This window comes from Dicentrarchus labrax, unplaced genomic scaffold (genome assembly GCF_905237075.1).
Source record: "Dicentrarchus labrax unplaced genomic scaffold, dlabrax2021, whole genome shotgun sequence".
In the NCBI taxonomy this organism is placed as follows: domain Eukaryota; kingdom Metazoa; phylum Chordata; class Actinopteri; family Moronidae; genus Dicentrarchus; species Dicentrarchus labrax.
Window position 1 is genome coordinate 6,360,803 of NW_026136722.1, and position 15,283 is coordinate 6,376,085.

The following is a 15,283-nucleotide window of genomic DNA, read 5'->3' on the forward strand; positions in this document are numbered from 1 at the left end:
GCGGTCACACTCCCCTTCGTTAACCATCACTCTTCTCTGTTTCCTTCACAGTTAGTTTTGTGGTTTGTTGTCATTTTGAGTCGGTTTGTAAAGTTTACAGCCTGCCATGCTGTCGCTCTGTCGACAATGGCACAGCTAAAAAACAGAAGTGCATGAGATATTCGACTGACAAAATTCGAGACAACTCAGGGTCTTCTCGACTGATGATTCAAATCATTGAGTTTTCTACCTGCTATGACTGTTGACTTACTTTTTGAATTCCTCTTCGAGCTCTCTGTTCTTGTCCTCCAGCTTGGTCTTGGCCTGCATCACAGCCTCCAGCTCTCCCTGCAACATCTCCTTCTCACAGGTTAACTCGTCCACCTTCAGTATCAAGTCTTTATTCACAACGTTCAGAGCATTCCTGGAGAGACCGGGGAAGGACATTTAAGAACACTTGTAAAATACTTACTGGCACATTTTAACTGGGACAAATGATCAAAGGAACGACTGAAAAAAAGAAATATTTCTGTGCTTACTTTGTCTCAAGCAGTTGTGAATTCTCCTGTATGAGATTTTCAACTTCCCGGCCCATACCTGAATGGAATTGATGACTGAAATTAGGCGTTTATTTTACAAAAAAATAAACAAATCTGACAACAAATTATACCAGTAACTACATAAACACTACAAATTAATGTGCATTACTGTGGAGTATTCTTACTACGGTAAAATCCAACAAGTAACTATATAGCATGTGAAATATCTCCTAGTGAGATATTTTTTACTGCAGGTTTCACAGCACAACACACTACCACAACACACAAACCCACAGCACATGTCACATGACTGACAGGAGAAGGATGGATAGAGTGGGTGGGGTCTTACCAATCAAACTAAGGTCTGAGAAAACCATGCAATCCAAGTCAAGCGGAAAGAATAAGGAAGAGAGAGAGAGAGAGAGAGAGAGAGAGAAAGAGAGAAATGCGGATATAGTTTGAGACAGTGGAATGACCAAAATAATGAACGAGCCAGAGCTAAATGTGTAGCTGTTGGCTCCACAAGCAAAAGATATTGTTGGGTCTCTAAGGCTAGTTAGATACAAGGGCAAAAAAACTGCTGTAAAAAGAACAGTTAGGCCAACAAAGGAAGCATTGAACTCCATCATTCATGCACCAAACTTTGTCAGATGTCAACTGTTATCAAACATAATGAAGAAGAAGCTGTGAGCTGCAGCAATGGGTATGGCAGAAAGTGAGTAATGAGTAGAGGTCAAAGGGGACATTACAGGAGACTGTTTAACTAAGGAAAGGTTTGAGGTCATACACACCAGAGTACTCCACTGGGATTATGGACAAAAGCCAGAGGATGGGATACGGGAGAGAGAGAGGTGATGTTAACATGGGTAGATGCCTAGATGGCTAACACTGTGTACAACAGCTGGATCAAAGCAAGTGGTGTAGCATTGCAGCAAACAGCAAGGAATTGGGAGTTACAATGAATTTGACCTAGTACTATCAGTAGAACAACAGCTGCTAGCCAAACACAGGAGAGCTTCAGTAAACGGCTTTATCAGTATTTTTTTTAAAAACCCAGAAAAGCGGCAATTAAAGGTATAAGAAATACTCAGGGTTATTACTCATTTCATTTGTATGCAACATGTTTCACTGAACAGTCAGATAATTTTTCCAACACATTTTGGCAAAGAACATCACAACACGAATTTAGTTCAGTTTTGCTCCACTGAATATTATTATTAAACACTTCTGTTATTATACAATGGCCACTTACAAAATAAGAAAAAGTTAATAGCGGATCAATAATCACAGAAGACTTTCCTTTATTTTGGTATCAGCATTATATATGAGGCCGCCCTGCTCTATAAATATTGGCGTCGGCTCATCAGTCGACCACTACTCTGTGTTTTGTTTTGTCCATTGGTCATGGTTCACCATCAGCACCATGTTTAAGATGACCTGTGTAACTACCAGCCAATTACAAATTACACATTTTCCATGGCCATGGTATAATTGTCACAAATATACATTTTAATGCCTCACACCTCATGCAAAACATTGGAAACTGAGCAGCTACAGAACCCACTATGTATTGTAAATACCAGGGAAAGACATCTGTCAGTAGGGTTGTTTTTTTTTCACTTCACAATCAATAAATCAATTCATAACTGACATTTCATACAGACATTTCCAACATGAGCAGATTAGATCTATATACAGGACCTGACAGGACTGCTCCAGTGAAGATAAAGTTTTTACTCACCCAGCAGGTCGGCCCCTTCATCAACATCCCCTATGAGCCCAGTGCCTGCAGACGACAACTCTTCAAATAGAGAGTCTGTGTTGCGGTCGAATGCCATGTTCTCAATGCCTTTAGTAGGGGTACTAGAAGAAGAACAACAACAGGGATTGATGTAATGCTAAATGGTGAAATGTTGTTAAAAGCTGGCCTGACAGCATGTTGTTTTTTCTACCTGCAGGGCTTGTATCCAATGGCATCCATGTCCAGCTCAGGGGTGGACTCAATAATGTCCTGCACATCTGAGCTGTCCTCATTTTCAGGCAAACCTGCATAAGACATAGCATATGAACATAAAGAGAAGGAATGACACGGTATGTCTGAGCAGAGCTGCAAACGTTTACATTAGACTAGGAAATGATTAAAGTAACAAAAAAAGTTTTTTTGAATGTGACCAGGGCAGTTTCATGGCGTTTGACCCTACCTACTGATATAGATCTGGTCCCTGGTGCAGCCTGCACCTCCATGCTCTTACTGTTCCCATCTTCCTTCTCCATGTCCGAGGCTGTGGTGGACATTGGTGTGGCCGACTTGGAGCCGGTGAAGTCTGACAGCTCATCCTGTAACGGAAGGTAACTTGTTTACAGCAATATTTCTAGGTGGCCGTTCAAAATGACATGGAAACAACGGGAAAACATACAGAACAAATTGGGACCACACACAGAACAATATTAGACAACACAGTTCACAAACAGGTTAACATGGTTGGACAGGTTAAAGGTGCTAATCACTACATACACTACACATGCAGGGTAACAGAAGACACAAGAGTCTAATTTCTCTCAGCTCTTACATTGTGTAGAGCACATTATTATCTCCATGTGAAAGTCTACCTCTAAAATCCCTTAAACACAATAATCTGAAATACTAAGCTACTGTTTTTTGTGAAATTGGAAGCCAGGGAAAAGACCTGGGAATCTGAAACAAATACTATGAATTAACACCAAAAGACAAAGAACATGAGCAACACAGAGCTAGCACACAAACACAGACAATGTGGTCCACACACAGCTCCACGGATTGCAAGGGGGGGAGGGCTTCACACAACATCAAATAAAATTAAACATGGCCACAATGAGAGCTGCCATTCTACCTCTAATACACAACACAAACACACACACAATTCAAACATGAAAAACAGTTAAGAAACTAGACAGGGTACAAATCTACTAGATATTATATCTAATGTTACACAGCTACAGCATTAAAAGACAGAATAATAAATGTATGTTATGCTATTATACAATGAATGACCAGAAAGGTTAACTTTTGTTGAAGATTTGCATGAATGAATCCAAACTACAAAGAAACATGTGAAATATAAAACTCATGCATTTCAACTGAAATGAAAAACAAATTAGAGGCCAGATGCAACCACGCTGTTATCGATTTCAAAAGATTAATTAATTAACCATCTGTGACACTTGGATTGTTGTGTGCACTTAGATTTTGAAAGACCCCAATGTACACAGGACGTGGTTGCATGTAGCACATTATAGCACAGGTGGTCTGGTGAAGTGAGGGTCTATAAATGCACAAAGTGAGAGGCTTTTGAAAAAAGATGAAACAGCATAGTGGAGGGGACTACTGAAGCCCACACACACGCACAACACAAACACTGTGCTGTCCACAGCCAATGCAGGCGTGCTGCTGCTGCTGCTGCTGCTGGCACTTCTGCCAGACGCCACTCATCCAACTACCTTGCAGTCGTCTGCCAGTGAATTCCCCCAAGTAGAGTCCTGCGCACTCTTACCCTCCCTTTCCTTCGGGGGGTCGACAAAGTCCAACTGCTTGGGGGGGGAGAGTAAAAATGGGCAGAAGCAGTTCAGCAGAAATGCATACACCCTAAAGTGCGCATGTCTGGGAAGTGAATGGGAAAGTACTATTGTATGGGATAAAGTGTGTAGATACAGGTAAGCTTGTGTGTGTGTAGACTGTCTAGTCAAGACTACAAGCAATAGATTCATCTTTAATTATCATTTTCTGCATATAAAATACCTATAAAATATATGTATGGATATAGATGGGTATTTTTTGCTATTTTATGACAATAATCATTAGTTGCCCTAACCAAGTGGCTTCTTTGGTCTAACCTACAGACAAAATACCTTAATAAGTTGTACTTGGACTGCATAAGAGCTGGAGTTAATTTTAGTATTTTTAAACCTACCACTTAAAGAAGTAAGTAGAAGTGATATTAACCAATATAAACCAATATTTACAGTGTTTAAAATGTTTCATCATCACAACCTAAAATGCTTGCAAAATGATACACTTCCTTTGAAACATTATTCCCATGTACAGTATCGTACCAGTTACATATCTCCTTTGATTTGTTTAAAAGAGTACTCCACTGATTTAGCATTGCACTCCTATACATTTATCAGACTGATGCAACAAAACATCAAAATCAATGCACACACTACCCACAATTTAACTCGGCTGCCGACACTTCGGCTAGAGATTCGGGAGAGTTATGCTAGTGGTGGCCATTGTAGCATAAGTTCACACCCTCACATTTTTGTAGTCTTCAGCCCCAGCCAACATTTATCATTTATTATGTAAACAGAGTTTGATATGTGAAATCGGTGGAGTTCCCCTTTAAGTGACATTGCTTTGTAAATGCCCCTTTGAATGAAACAAAAAGCAGTGATTTAGGAAACATAATTAAGCCAGTTTAAAGGGCAATGGAATGGGTCTTGCTTATATGACTCATACTTTTGATGGAGATTATATCATGGCTGGCATGCAGGCATACGCACGTCATTAACCCTTTTGTTACTTGACATGCCATGACTCCCATAATTAAATATGACACCTCTGTTTTAACTCTAAGAGCTTGTCTGCATATCAAAGCTGCTCGTGTTCAAAAGGCCATGGCTCAACAATAACCATCCTGTAGCACTGATTACATAAGAACCAATCACATTCCAGCTAGCCTTTTTCTCCCTCAGTGACTGGCTACGAGCCATACAGCGGCATCACTCCCATCATGCATTGTGCCACAGAGCTGATGTCCCAGTTTTAACAAAAAACGCAGCAGTGGGAAGAAGAATTAACATTGTCCCCCTCCAGGTCCCAACTGCCACAGATATAAGCATAACACACACATCAAAAACATTTTGAACAGTACGAGTCACTGTTTTGCATCATTTAAGCTGAGAGAACATTATAATGTCTATGTCCCAGTAATATTTAAAGCAGTTTAACAGGAATTGAAATCACTGAAAATACACCTCCTATGATAAATCTCAATGTTATCCTTTGCACTTGCATCTACTATGAATATTCATGTGATAAATGCAATGATCTCCTCTGACTGCTGCACCAGGGCAACAGACACGTTTGCATATTCATCAATGGCTAAAGGAGGATGTCTGAAAACAGAGACGGCCTTGTCAGATGCCTACTAAAATTTGCCTACATGCCTGAGCCTAATCAAAGGCTCTCTATTTTTAAATGGATCCAAAGCCAAAACTCTTCTACCTTCTAGCACTGGCAGGCGGGATGGAAACACAGCCAGGAAATGAGATTAAAGCGATCATATCAATATTTTACGCATTTTTTAACATCTGTACACTGTTGACACTCATTTTGATCAAACATCTAACGCAGTGAGAGTGTTAGGGCAGTGGTTAATATTCAGTTATTCCATAATTTGAATGAATGAAAAACATTTTGTAGACTGAGTAATGATGGGATCTGATTACACCATATTCTTTAATCATTAATAAGATCATTATAGCTCTCACTTGTATTCAACATGTCACAATATAGGATGCGGAACTGACACTTTGGACCAAAGACAATGCAAAAAAATAATCTGCCTTTTGGATTTTTGTGTTGGGACTGGAATTATCTGTCTTTCAATACGCTACACTACAGTCTGTCCCCACGACTGATATCATATAGTCCGAACCAGACACTAGTTTATTCTTTGAAGACAAAACACACTGGAATAAGTTATTATTTTCCACCAACTGTGATAAAAGGTGAGGTGTCATCCACACAGGTACCTTGAGGCTTGCATTGGACCTTGGTTGTGTTGGGTCGGTGAACCTCCAGGCCTCTGTGCCCAGTGTATCTGCCCTGACCTGGGGGTCTGGCGTTAGCAGAGACACCCCACCAGATGGCGGGAAGATCCCCAAAGAAAGAGGTCGCTCTCTCCTGGAGACCAAAAAAAAAATGTTTTGATCATGTTTTGCTATTTTTAACTGATTAACTTTATGTATTCACAACATGTAATCTGAAACTATGCCTTCCTTATGTTTGTGCATTTTATTAATGTCATAATGTATTTAAATTTTTGGTTGAAATTGATACAAAAAAAGACAAAAAACAAAAATGCTTCTTGATAATTGTAAAAACTTCCTGCATGAGCTCTCAAAGATCAGTCCTCTAACGTCACATACACTTGTTCACAGGTTTGTCCGTAGTGTTAGGTGCAATAAGAAAATAAGAGAATTAATGTAATCAAACAGATTTGACTGAATATGGTAACATTAATACAAACTTATCTGTAATGACTTTACCTGACTCGGCCAACTGCGCTTGACTCTGAAGTCTCGCTTATCTGCTGCAGTTTGATCCTCTCTACATGCTCCATATAATTATGGATCATCTGCAGAAGTCAAACCAAAGACCCAGAGGAAACTAGTCATGAAAGTCATTAAGGATTACAACTTGACAACATTGCCTTCCCTTTCTTCCTCCCCCATCCTTCCTCTCCCCCTTACCTCTGTGTGTCGCTGATGGAGCGAGTTGTATTCCTTCTTGAGCTCTAATTCACGTTCTTCTAACCGGCCGACTGAAACAGAATACAACACTGCTCAGTGGGTAGTCAACTTACAAGGCACAGGACAAGGATCATACTTTGTCTTTGAACCATTTGTAAAATTATAATTAACAGTAACAAAAATCGGCGTGACAAATTCAAAATCCTAACAATAATAATTAATAGTTAATTAGGCTTTAATGAAAGGTTTGATATTTTCTCATTCACTTTCTTGCCAAGAGTAAAATAAGAAGATTAACACCACTCTCATGTCTATAAGAAGAATATGTAGCTAGCCTGACTCTGTCCAAAGGTAATAAAATCTACCAACCAGCACCTCTAGAGCCTACTAATAACACATTATATATTTTGTTTGTACAAAAAGCTTTCTGTAGTCTCTGCTAGCTGTAAAACAGAAAATTCACGTTTTCAAACTTTGATTTTTGTGCCGAATAAACAAACGAGATGTAACAATTTATTGTTAGTATCCCGTTTCCCTGTTTCTAGTCTTTATGCTGAGCTAAGCTAACCTCCTGCTGATAGCTTCATATTTCCTTTACAGACATGAGAGTGGTATTGATCCTCTCAAATATCTACCAGAAAACAAATAACAGCATTTCAGAACTACCTCTTTACATCTTTTAGACCTTCATTGTACTTCATGTTATAGTACAAGCCTGTACATAAAAAAAGTGTGCATATCCAAAGGAATCATGTAGCTCTAACAGGCAGGCACTGGGAATAGGCACAGAGGTAATCTCACTCAAATGGGTTTCAATGTTGGGCTGACTTATGAAGTGACAAAAACAACTAATCCCCTATTAGTGCGTCTAGCTTAAGCCACAAGGAGAGCTACTGCGACACAGTATAAATCCTGGATACTATCAATTACAGCAGTTAAAGATTCTGCATGTTGTGCGATGATTTCTCGCCAATGTGTGTGTTGACATTACCGGGGGATTTCATTCGGCTATCGTGAGTCATCGAATTCATGAAGACATGTAATGAAGTGAAAGTGAGAAAGGCTTTACGCAGGGGAGACAGCTGAAGTCTGAAGTAATCCCTCCTGTGAGTTCGCATTAGTGACGTGCACATCTGACAAATCACTGTGTGGAGAAAGTGAATGTGTAGCTGAACATTAAGGCAATGATACTGATTGAATTAATTATTTATTTACCTTAAAAGCTGTTTAACACTGAAAAGACAATATCCACTGTAACAGGATATGTAATGCAAAACACCACGGAAATGCCAAGAGTGTCATTTCCCTGAGCTGTGTGGGAGCTGCATAATCACCTATCACCATTTAATAAAATATATATGTGCTGAGAAGAGGTGAGAGTCTGTGTATAAATCTCCATCATCAGATTGTTAGATACTTTTTCTTTTGCTTGACCAATGCAGTCTTTTACAAGAGCGTCCCACATCACAAAATCTGCCTAGATCTCAGTCTGATGGTACAGATGAAAGAATAGAAATGAGAGTTCCAAGAATCCATAACGGGAGTGCAGAACAGCAACAAATAAAACTAAACAACTGAAAAAACAAAACTGAAAAATCATCCTTCAGTACTAAGCAAGTGAAAATAAAGCCAAGACGAGAGCAGCGCAACTTTAAAAACCGTGACCTACAGTCCTGTTTGCTCATCGTCTGCTACTAACTTTGGCCTTATTAACACTACAGTAGCTGTGGACTCTGTCCTAGAAGCCTCAGGACACAATCAGCTGGTGCAGCAACACACAGTAATGAATGAATGATTTACTATTTGCTGGGAGTGGTGAAGGGTTGGTTGAACCCACTGACTAGTTGCGAGTACACTCAAGTATCTCCATTTTTCCCCAAATAGGTGAAACAGTTAATTATGAGCTAAACTAAACACAGAACTACTTAAAGCTAAAAGAGAGATATAGAAGAAATTGATGTTTTCACACAGCTTTGTGTGAATGAATGAATGAATGAATGTAATTAATTAATTAATGAAACCAGATGCTTTGCCACTAGATACTGTGTGAATCCACTATTTCCTACGAGACAGAATGTAAGAACCAATCACTTTCCATTCCTTAATCCACCAATAAGATGGGCGGTAATGCACTGCTGCATTAGGAGGATGGGAATAACAGAAATCCTATAATCCCATTACTGTTACCCCCGCAAAGAGGGAGAAAGAGAGCGTGAGTGTGTATGGTTGTGTAAGTGTGTGCGGAGAGAGAGAAAGTAGGCATAAGAAGCCATGAGAGAGACATCAAACAAGTGAGGAAGATTATATGAAGAGAGTAAAAAAAAACAAGAAAGAAGGGGGGAGAAGATAACCCTGTCCATGGGAGCAGACTGATAAATAAAAAATCTTACTGGGATATCATTGAATTATCATCACAATGGAGAACAGAGACCGTGAGAAGAATAACATGATGTAATACGTGATCGAATTCAGCAAATATGTGAATTTAGTTGTGTATGTGTCTGTGTTGTTTGTGTGTGTGTGTGTGTGTGTGTGTGTGTGTGTGTGTGTGTGTGTGCGTGAGTGTGCGTGCGCTTACTCTGGTCTGCGTAATTCTTGATCTTAAGTTCCAGTTGCCGGGAGTGGGACTCCATTCTGTCCACATGGTTCTGCAGGTCCTTCTTATCCTGTTCATGAGTGTCCTCAAACTCAATGAACTTCTACTCAGGAACACAGACAGACAGACAGACACACACACACACACACACACACACACACACACACACACACACAAAAACAGAGCTTGGTCAGACTCATTTGTCATCATTTGTCTGATGCAGTTTAAAGTGATAAGATGGTTTTTTATTCCCCCATTTCCTGACATAAAGCTCTGTCTCACCATAGCTACTAAGATGCTGTATCTAAACATGATTGTGCTTAGATGTTAACAAGGTTCAGCATTTTTTCTAAACCTGTATGTAACACATAAGCAGTAGGCTATTAGTATAATAACATATTTAATATTTTTGGCAGTTTACGCAATGATCATATTGTGTGAACTGACTGATCGACAGAGAAAGAAATACGCTGCTATTTCATTACTCAACTAATTAGTTTTAATTTCAGGCATAATAGCTGGAAAAATGCAAAATATTCACTGGATGAAGCTTCTCAAATAAAAGGACAGAATGTTTTGAAGATGTTACTTTGCAATCTGGGAAGTTATAAAGAGAAATTGTTCACTGCCTTTTGATATTTCATAGAAACTATTAAAAGTTGTATGAAGACTAATCAATAATTAAAATAATTGTTAACTGCAACCCAATACACACAGTGTATTCAATATTAACAGACCACGTGTTCCATTGTGAGAGTATGTATGTGCCACGATGATGAGGATTAGAGGGACAGGATCTTAACTTCATCCGGAAATTCCGGTTGCTCCCAGCTTCCTTCTAGGCGAACCTCTGAGCGGGAGAGTGTGTGTGTGTGTGTGTGTGTGTGTGTCAGCGTCCACATCCTGTCCAGCTGAGACAGCCAAGGCCCTAATGTGGATGCCCTTCCTCCTCTGGATGGAGTCTTATTGTACTTTGATGTATAAAGACTCTCAGCTTCCTGGGCAGTCTGTTATTTTGTGCTGTATGACTAAAAATTAAAAATGTACTTTGTTCAGACTTAATGGCAAATGATTACATTACATATACATTACAGATACATTATTCTTTCGCAGATTTGAAAAGGCCACTAAGGGGTTGTCATTCAGGTTTTCCAAACTCATATGTTCACAAATGTTGTGTAAAAGAATTCCAATTATGCATTGTAGAGCTGACACAATAAATCGATTAAGCATTGAACATAACATTTAAAACAATTTTGATAATCAATTAATCATTCATTTTTTTAAGCAAAAGCTGGTTTTCTTATTATCATGAGCCTTATATCGTTGGGTTTTACACTGTTGGTCAGACAAAACAAAGCATCTAAAGACATCACTGGGCTCTGGGAGACTGTAATGGGCATTTTTGGCTATTTTCTGACATTTCATTTACAAGAAGAAGATAAGCTACCAGTCTAATTCATTGATAAAGAAAATAACTGTTGGTTGCAGCCTTAAAATAATGCAACATGACATCAACAGCGGCAATCCCACGGTGATAAAGAGCAATGATTGATGGTCTAAATACATGTAACCAAAACAGCTGTCACAGTGTAGGTTTGGAGCCAATGAGAAACTGGAGAAGGGCTGACAATAAGTTTTAATGATCTGAACAGCTGCTTAGATGCCTCAGTGCTTCAGTGCTTTTTACACAGTCATCAATATCACAAGTAAATTGCAGACTGTTTAATTGTATGTCTATGTCTTATTAAATTACATTAGAGATTAGAAGAAACAAGGCTGCAATAATAACAGAGCAGGAAGGGTGGTGATACTATCTGTTTTGTGTCTTGTGTGAAATCTATAATTAGTTGGAAAGCATTTAATGGTCTAAAAAAAAAAAGTCAATACTTGAACTATTCATCCTACGTGGGAGCAGCCTCCTAAAAAGCAACATGACACCCTTCACCACTCTGGAAAGGTGGAGGGGTCAGCCGATGAAACCAGAATTTTACACTTAAACACAAGAAATAAAAAGGGAAAATGCAATCTGGGAGATGTTCCCTTTCTGTTAGTTTCCGACAAAGGATCACATGACCTGGAAGTAATACCTTGCCTTTCCAACAGGCTCAGCGTACCCCAGCTCACTCCTCCTCAGGGGTGTCCACAAAGAGTTTTTCCCAGGACTCCTCCATAAATGTGAATATGTGCATTTATATTTGATATAATATGATGATGTAGCAATGAAGGACACACTAGTGTTGTCAGTGTGCATGTGTATGAGTGTTTGAGTGCCTGGCTGTCACACTGCCTCAGTGTCACTATGTGTATGGAGGGGTCTACATGTCCACAGCACATTGGGCCAGTGTCCCTGCTGTCCTGATGCCCTGAGTCAAAGAAACAAGCTGAGACAGAAGGTCTGAGTCACATCACATTGCCCTTCATACAAAAGGCTCAGGGCCAGGAGGCAGCATTCACACATGTAAGGCACCACAACACAAGACCCCTGACACACACACACAAATAGACACATCAGGGGGTCACTTTAGTTGTCACTTCAAGTAATGAGGGAGAGCTTTTTTTTTTTTTACAAAATGCAACCATTTATTGCTACTTTCTAAACTTTGTGTAGTGGCAAACGTTGACTTGAGTTCATGTGTTACTTTAAAAAAGGGGCATTCCGCTGATTTGAAGTCAGTTCACTTGTCGTGAGGAGCACTGCTCCGCCTGTGTGAACAATGTCTTCTATGGTTCTTGAGGCACTTTCTAAAGACTGAATCTATAATTATCCTAACTTGGGTTTTCAAGCCACCTAGTTATAACAGAAAGACTGTTACAGTGTGAATGAAATTATTTCGATAATTAAAAGTGATGTGTGGCATAAATAAAAAGACCATGGATCATAGTGAAAGAGGTACACTGCTTTCAGATAGTGGTTATCTTCTTGCTGTGTGTAACAGACCGCTTGCACATTGAATCACGCTCTCTCCCGCAATTCTACATTGACATCTTTATCAGAGATTCATGTTTAACGGCAGTTGTATTTTATTTTGTTTTTTAAAGGCTAGATCTACTTTCTGTGTAGCAACTGTCCTCAAATGTATTTTTAAATCGTCCCTGATCTTTTTCTCTTTTTTTCCCCATCCCCGCAGAGGTGGGATGCCCTTAACTTAGAGTCCTGTTGGGCAATACCAGGTCATGCAGAGTCTATTGAGAACTGTTATTAAGCAGCATTATGGGAAATGTAGGATCCATTCAAAGGACTAATAGTCAGGATATCTCAGCCTCTGCTGTCTCTCACAAGTCTCCCAACTTTACTGAAGTACACGACTGAAGTACTCCTTTAGGTGTGAGATACTGACTTATAACCATAGCTGGGAGTCACTGGATAAACAGAACAACATCTACTTGCTTTTTTATGAGTTCTGTCTCTGGATCAGTGGGCAACACAAAGCTCTACAATGAACAGTGACAGACTGTACGTGTATATAAATGTGACTCTTTCGTATACTACAGTGTATCGGGTATCTTGGATACACTGTGCAGTTTTTGGCTGAGTGAGTGATTGTGTGGGTGAGATGTGGCTTAAGCGTTTTGCACAGGGGTGAGGGGTAATGATCTGCTGCCAGTACAGGGTGCTGGTAGCAGTGGTGAACCATAAAGTAACATAATCACAATGTATAGCTTGGATAAAGCTGTGGTTGGCTACTTTGTGACATGCATTATTTCCTATGCCTGTACTTGCCCTGTTACAAGCAACTCTATCATCCATCTGACTGTCTGGTCTGTCTCCATCTTCTTTTCCACTGTGTTTCCTTTTATAAACTTATGTTACAGTGATGTCCCAAAATGCTGAGTCACTTCACCTGCTGTTTCTTCAGTCGGGGTCTCACGGGGCTCAGACGTGACTTCACTATCTGATGCAATAGGCTCGCTGAGAGATTATAGTGTTTGATAACGAGAGGCCGGTTTATGTTTTGCCTATTAGAAAGATGCCCTTTTGTTGTTGTTGTTGTAGTTGGCAGTGAGTAAGAACCTCCATCCTGGGATTACAAGCTAATACAAAGAGAGAGGGGGCCATTTCTGCCTGACGTTAGCCATGACATTGCCTTGTTTACATCCCCATTGAGCACCAGGGCAGGTCGGGTTGGATGCTGCCCGGCCACGTGTATAGGTTAATTCACTATAAAGAGGATGCTGGGAGGACAAAAAAAAAAAACACCTGAAGCAACCTTCAAGCCTCCACAAAAGGATACTGGCTTCTTTTTTTTGTCTCTCAACTCCCATTTAACTCACCTCCTCTGCGTTTTTCCTCAGCGCTTTCTCCCGCTCGTACTGAGTGATGAGCTGCTCGTTGTCCTCCTTCAGCAGCTCCAGCTCCACTTCGTGCTCCTGGTTCTCGGCGAACACCGAGTCCAGGTTCTCCAGCACGGCCACGACCAGCGGCATCAGCTCCTTCACCACGTCCTCGTCGTATTTGCCGATGAGCCTCTCGAACTCGCGGTAGATGGAGTTGGCCAGGCCCGACACCCGCTCAGACATCATCGCTGATGTCCCCGGGTCGTCCTGGTACACAACTCCGTCTTCCAGCTCCATTTTTAGTCCTCTCCCTTTCAGCAAACAGGACCAAATGATGGTTGTCCCGCGTTACCCCGCCACTATGAACACCGTTGTCCGCTTAATTGGAAGCAGTGTTTCGTTAAATAAACGTACACATTGGGAACATTACACGGCTACACTATTACGATGCAAGATAGGCTACGTGGATGTCTTCCTCTTTTTCCCTTCGGTTGTCCCATGCTGCCTTCAGGTGCTCGTCCAAAGCTTTTACTTTCCAGTTTTCAATGAAGGGCCGAGATCGCACGGTTTACAGCTTGAACCACGAAGTCTTGAAACATGTATATATGTTTATCTTGTGTCAATAAAATATACACTTTTCATTCCCACAAGTCAAAAAAATAAGTTTTTATCTGCCCAGCGCCACACCTGGCAACACAATAAAGAATAGACTACATCAGAAACAGCTACAGAATGAATGTATCTGATTTGTTACATTTAGGCTTGTATTAATACACAGAATGACATGTACATCCCCTCACCTTGGAGATTAAAAAAACACGATTGTTTAAGTCTTTCTAATCACATGGCCTTGTGATTCACACATTTCCGACGGTACTTGAAGGCGCCATCACAACAGCTGAGTTGTTGACCAGAGATCACGTGGTGACGTCACATCACGTTAACAACGTGAGGTTATTTGCACACTGCATTGTAGCCTACTTACTGATTTATTACAAAGTGTAACAAGAGAAAAGAAACTCAATCTCACCTTGAAAGGAGTTATTTCAAGACATAAAGAGAGCATAGAAAGGTTTTCATATTAAGTCAATCAAATCACTTCACTTAACACATCTTTATCATATATTTCAGTTTCACTTCAATAATTTTCTTGTTCATTTGCCACTATAAGGGGCCAAGTCTCTCCTCAGTTTAGTTTTTTTGTTTGTTGTTGTTGTTTTTGTTATTTCATTACTAGTGTATCACAATGCATTTGTAAGAACCACAAGACTGAAAAACTTCAGGAAAAGTCTGCATGAATCACCTCCAATGGATTGCATTACATTATAGTGTACTGTATGGACGAGAAATCATTAAATAAAGGGAAACTAATGACAAA

The 15,283-nt window shown here is 40.0% G+C and overlaps 1 protein-coding gene across 6 annotated transcripts in view; it reads right to left on the reverse strand.

Annotated features, from left to right (window-relative positions):
• Window positions 1-14,444, reverse strand: part of spag9a (sperm associated antigen 9a) — a 29,707-nt gene extending 15,263 nt beyond the window's left edge. Inside the window, exons 1-13 of one of the 6 annotated variants that reach the window (XM_051388192.1) lie at window positions 13,903-14,444; window positions 9,610-9,730; window positions 7,032-7,102; window positions 6,828-6,916; window positions 6,312-6,462; window positions 3,996-4,082; window positions 2,720-2,855; window positions 2,471-2,564; window positions 2,260-2,381; window positions 1,310-1,321; window positions 868-882; window positions 519-576; window positions 251-403 (exon numbers count right to left, since the gene is read on the reverse strand). In XM_051388192.1, coding sequence (XP_051244152.1) covers window positions 251-403; window positions 519-576; window positions 868-882; window positions 1,310-1,321; window positions 2,260-2,381; window positions 2,471-2,564; window positions 2,720-2,855; window positions 3,996-4,082; window positions 6,312-6,462; window positions 6,828-6,916; window positions 7,032-7,102; window positions 9,610-9,730; window positions 13,903-14,202 — 1,409 coding nt within the window. In that variant the 5' untranslated portion in view covers window positions 14,203-14,444. Of the gene's footprint in view, window positions 1-250; window positions 404-518; window positions 577-867; window positions 883-1,309; window positions 1,322-2,259; window positions 2,382-2,470; window positions 2,565-2,719; window positions 2,856-3,995; window positions 4,086-6,311; window positions 6,463-6,827; window positions 6,917-7,031; window positions 7,103-9,609; window positions 9,731-13,902 lie in introns of all 6 variants that reach the window. The other 5 variants (XM_051388191.1, XM_051388193.1, XM_051388194.1 and 2 more) reach the window with 5 other exon arrangements.
• Between the last annotated feature and the right edge of the window lie 839 nt (window positions 14,445-15,283).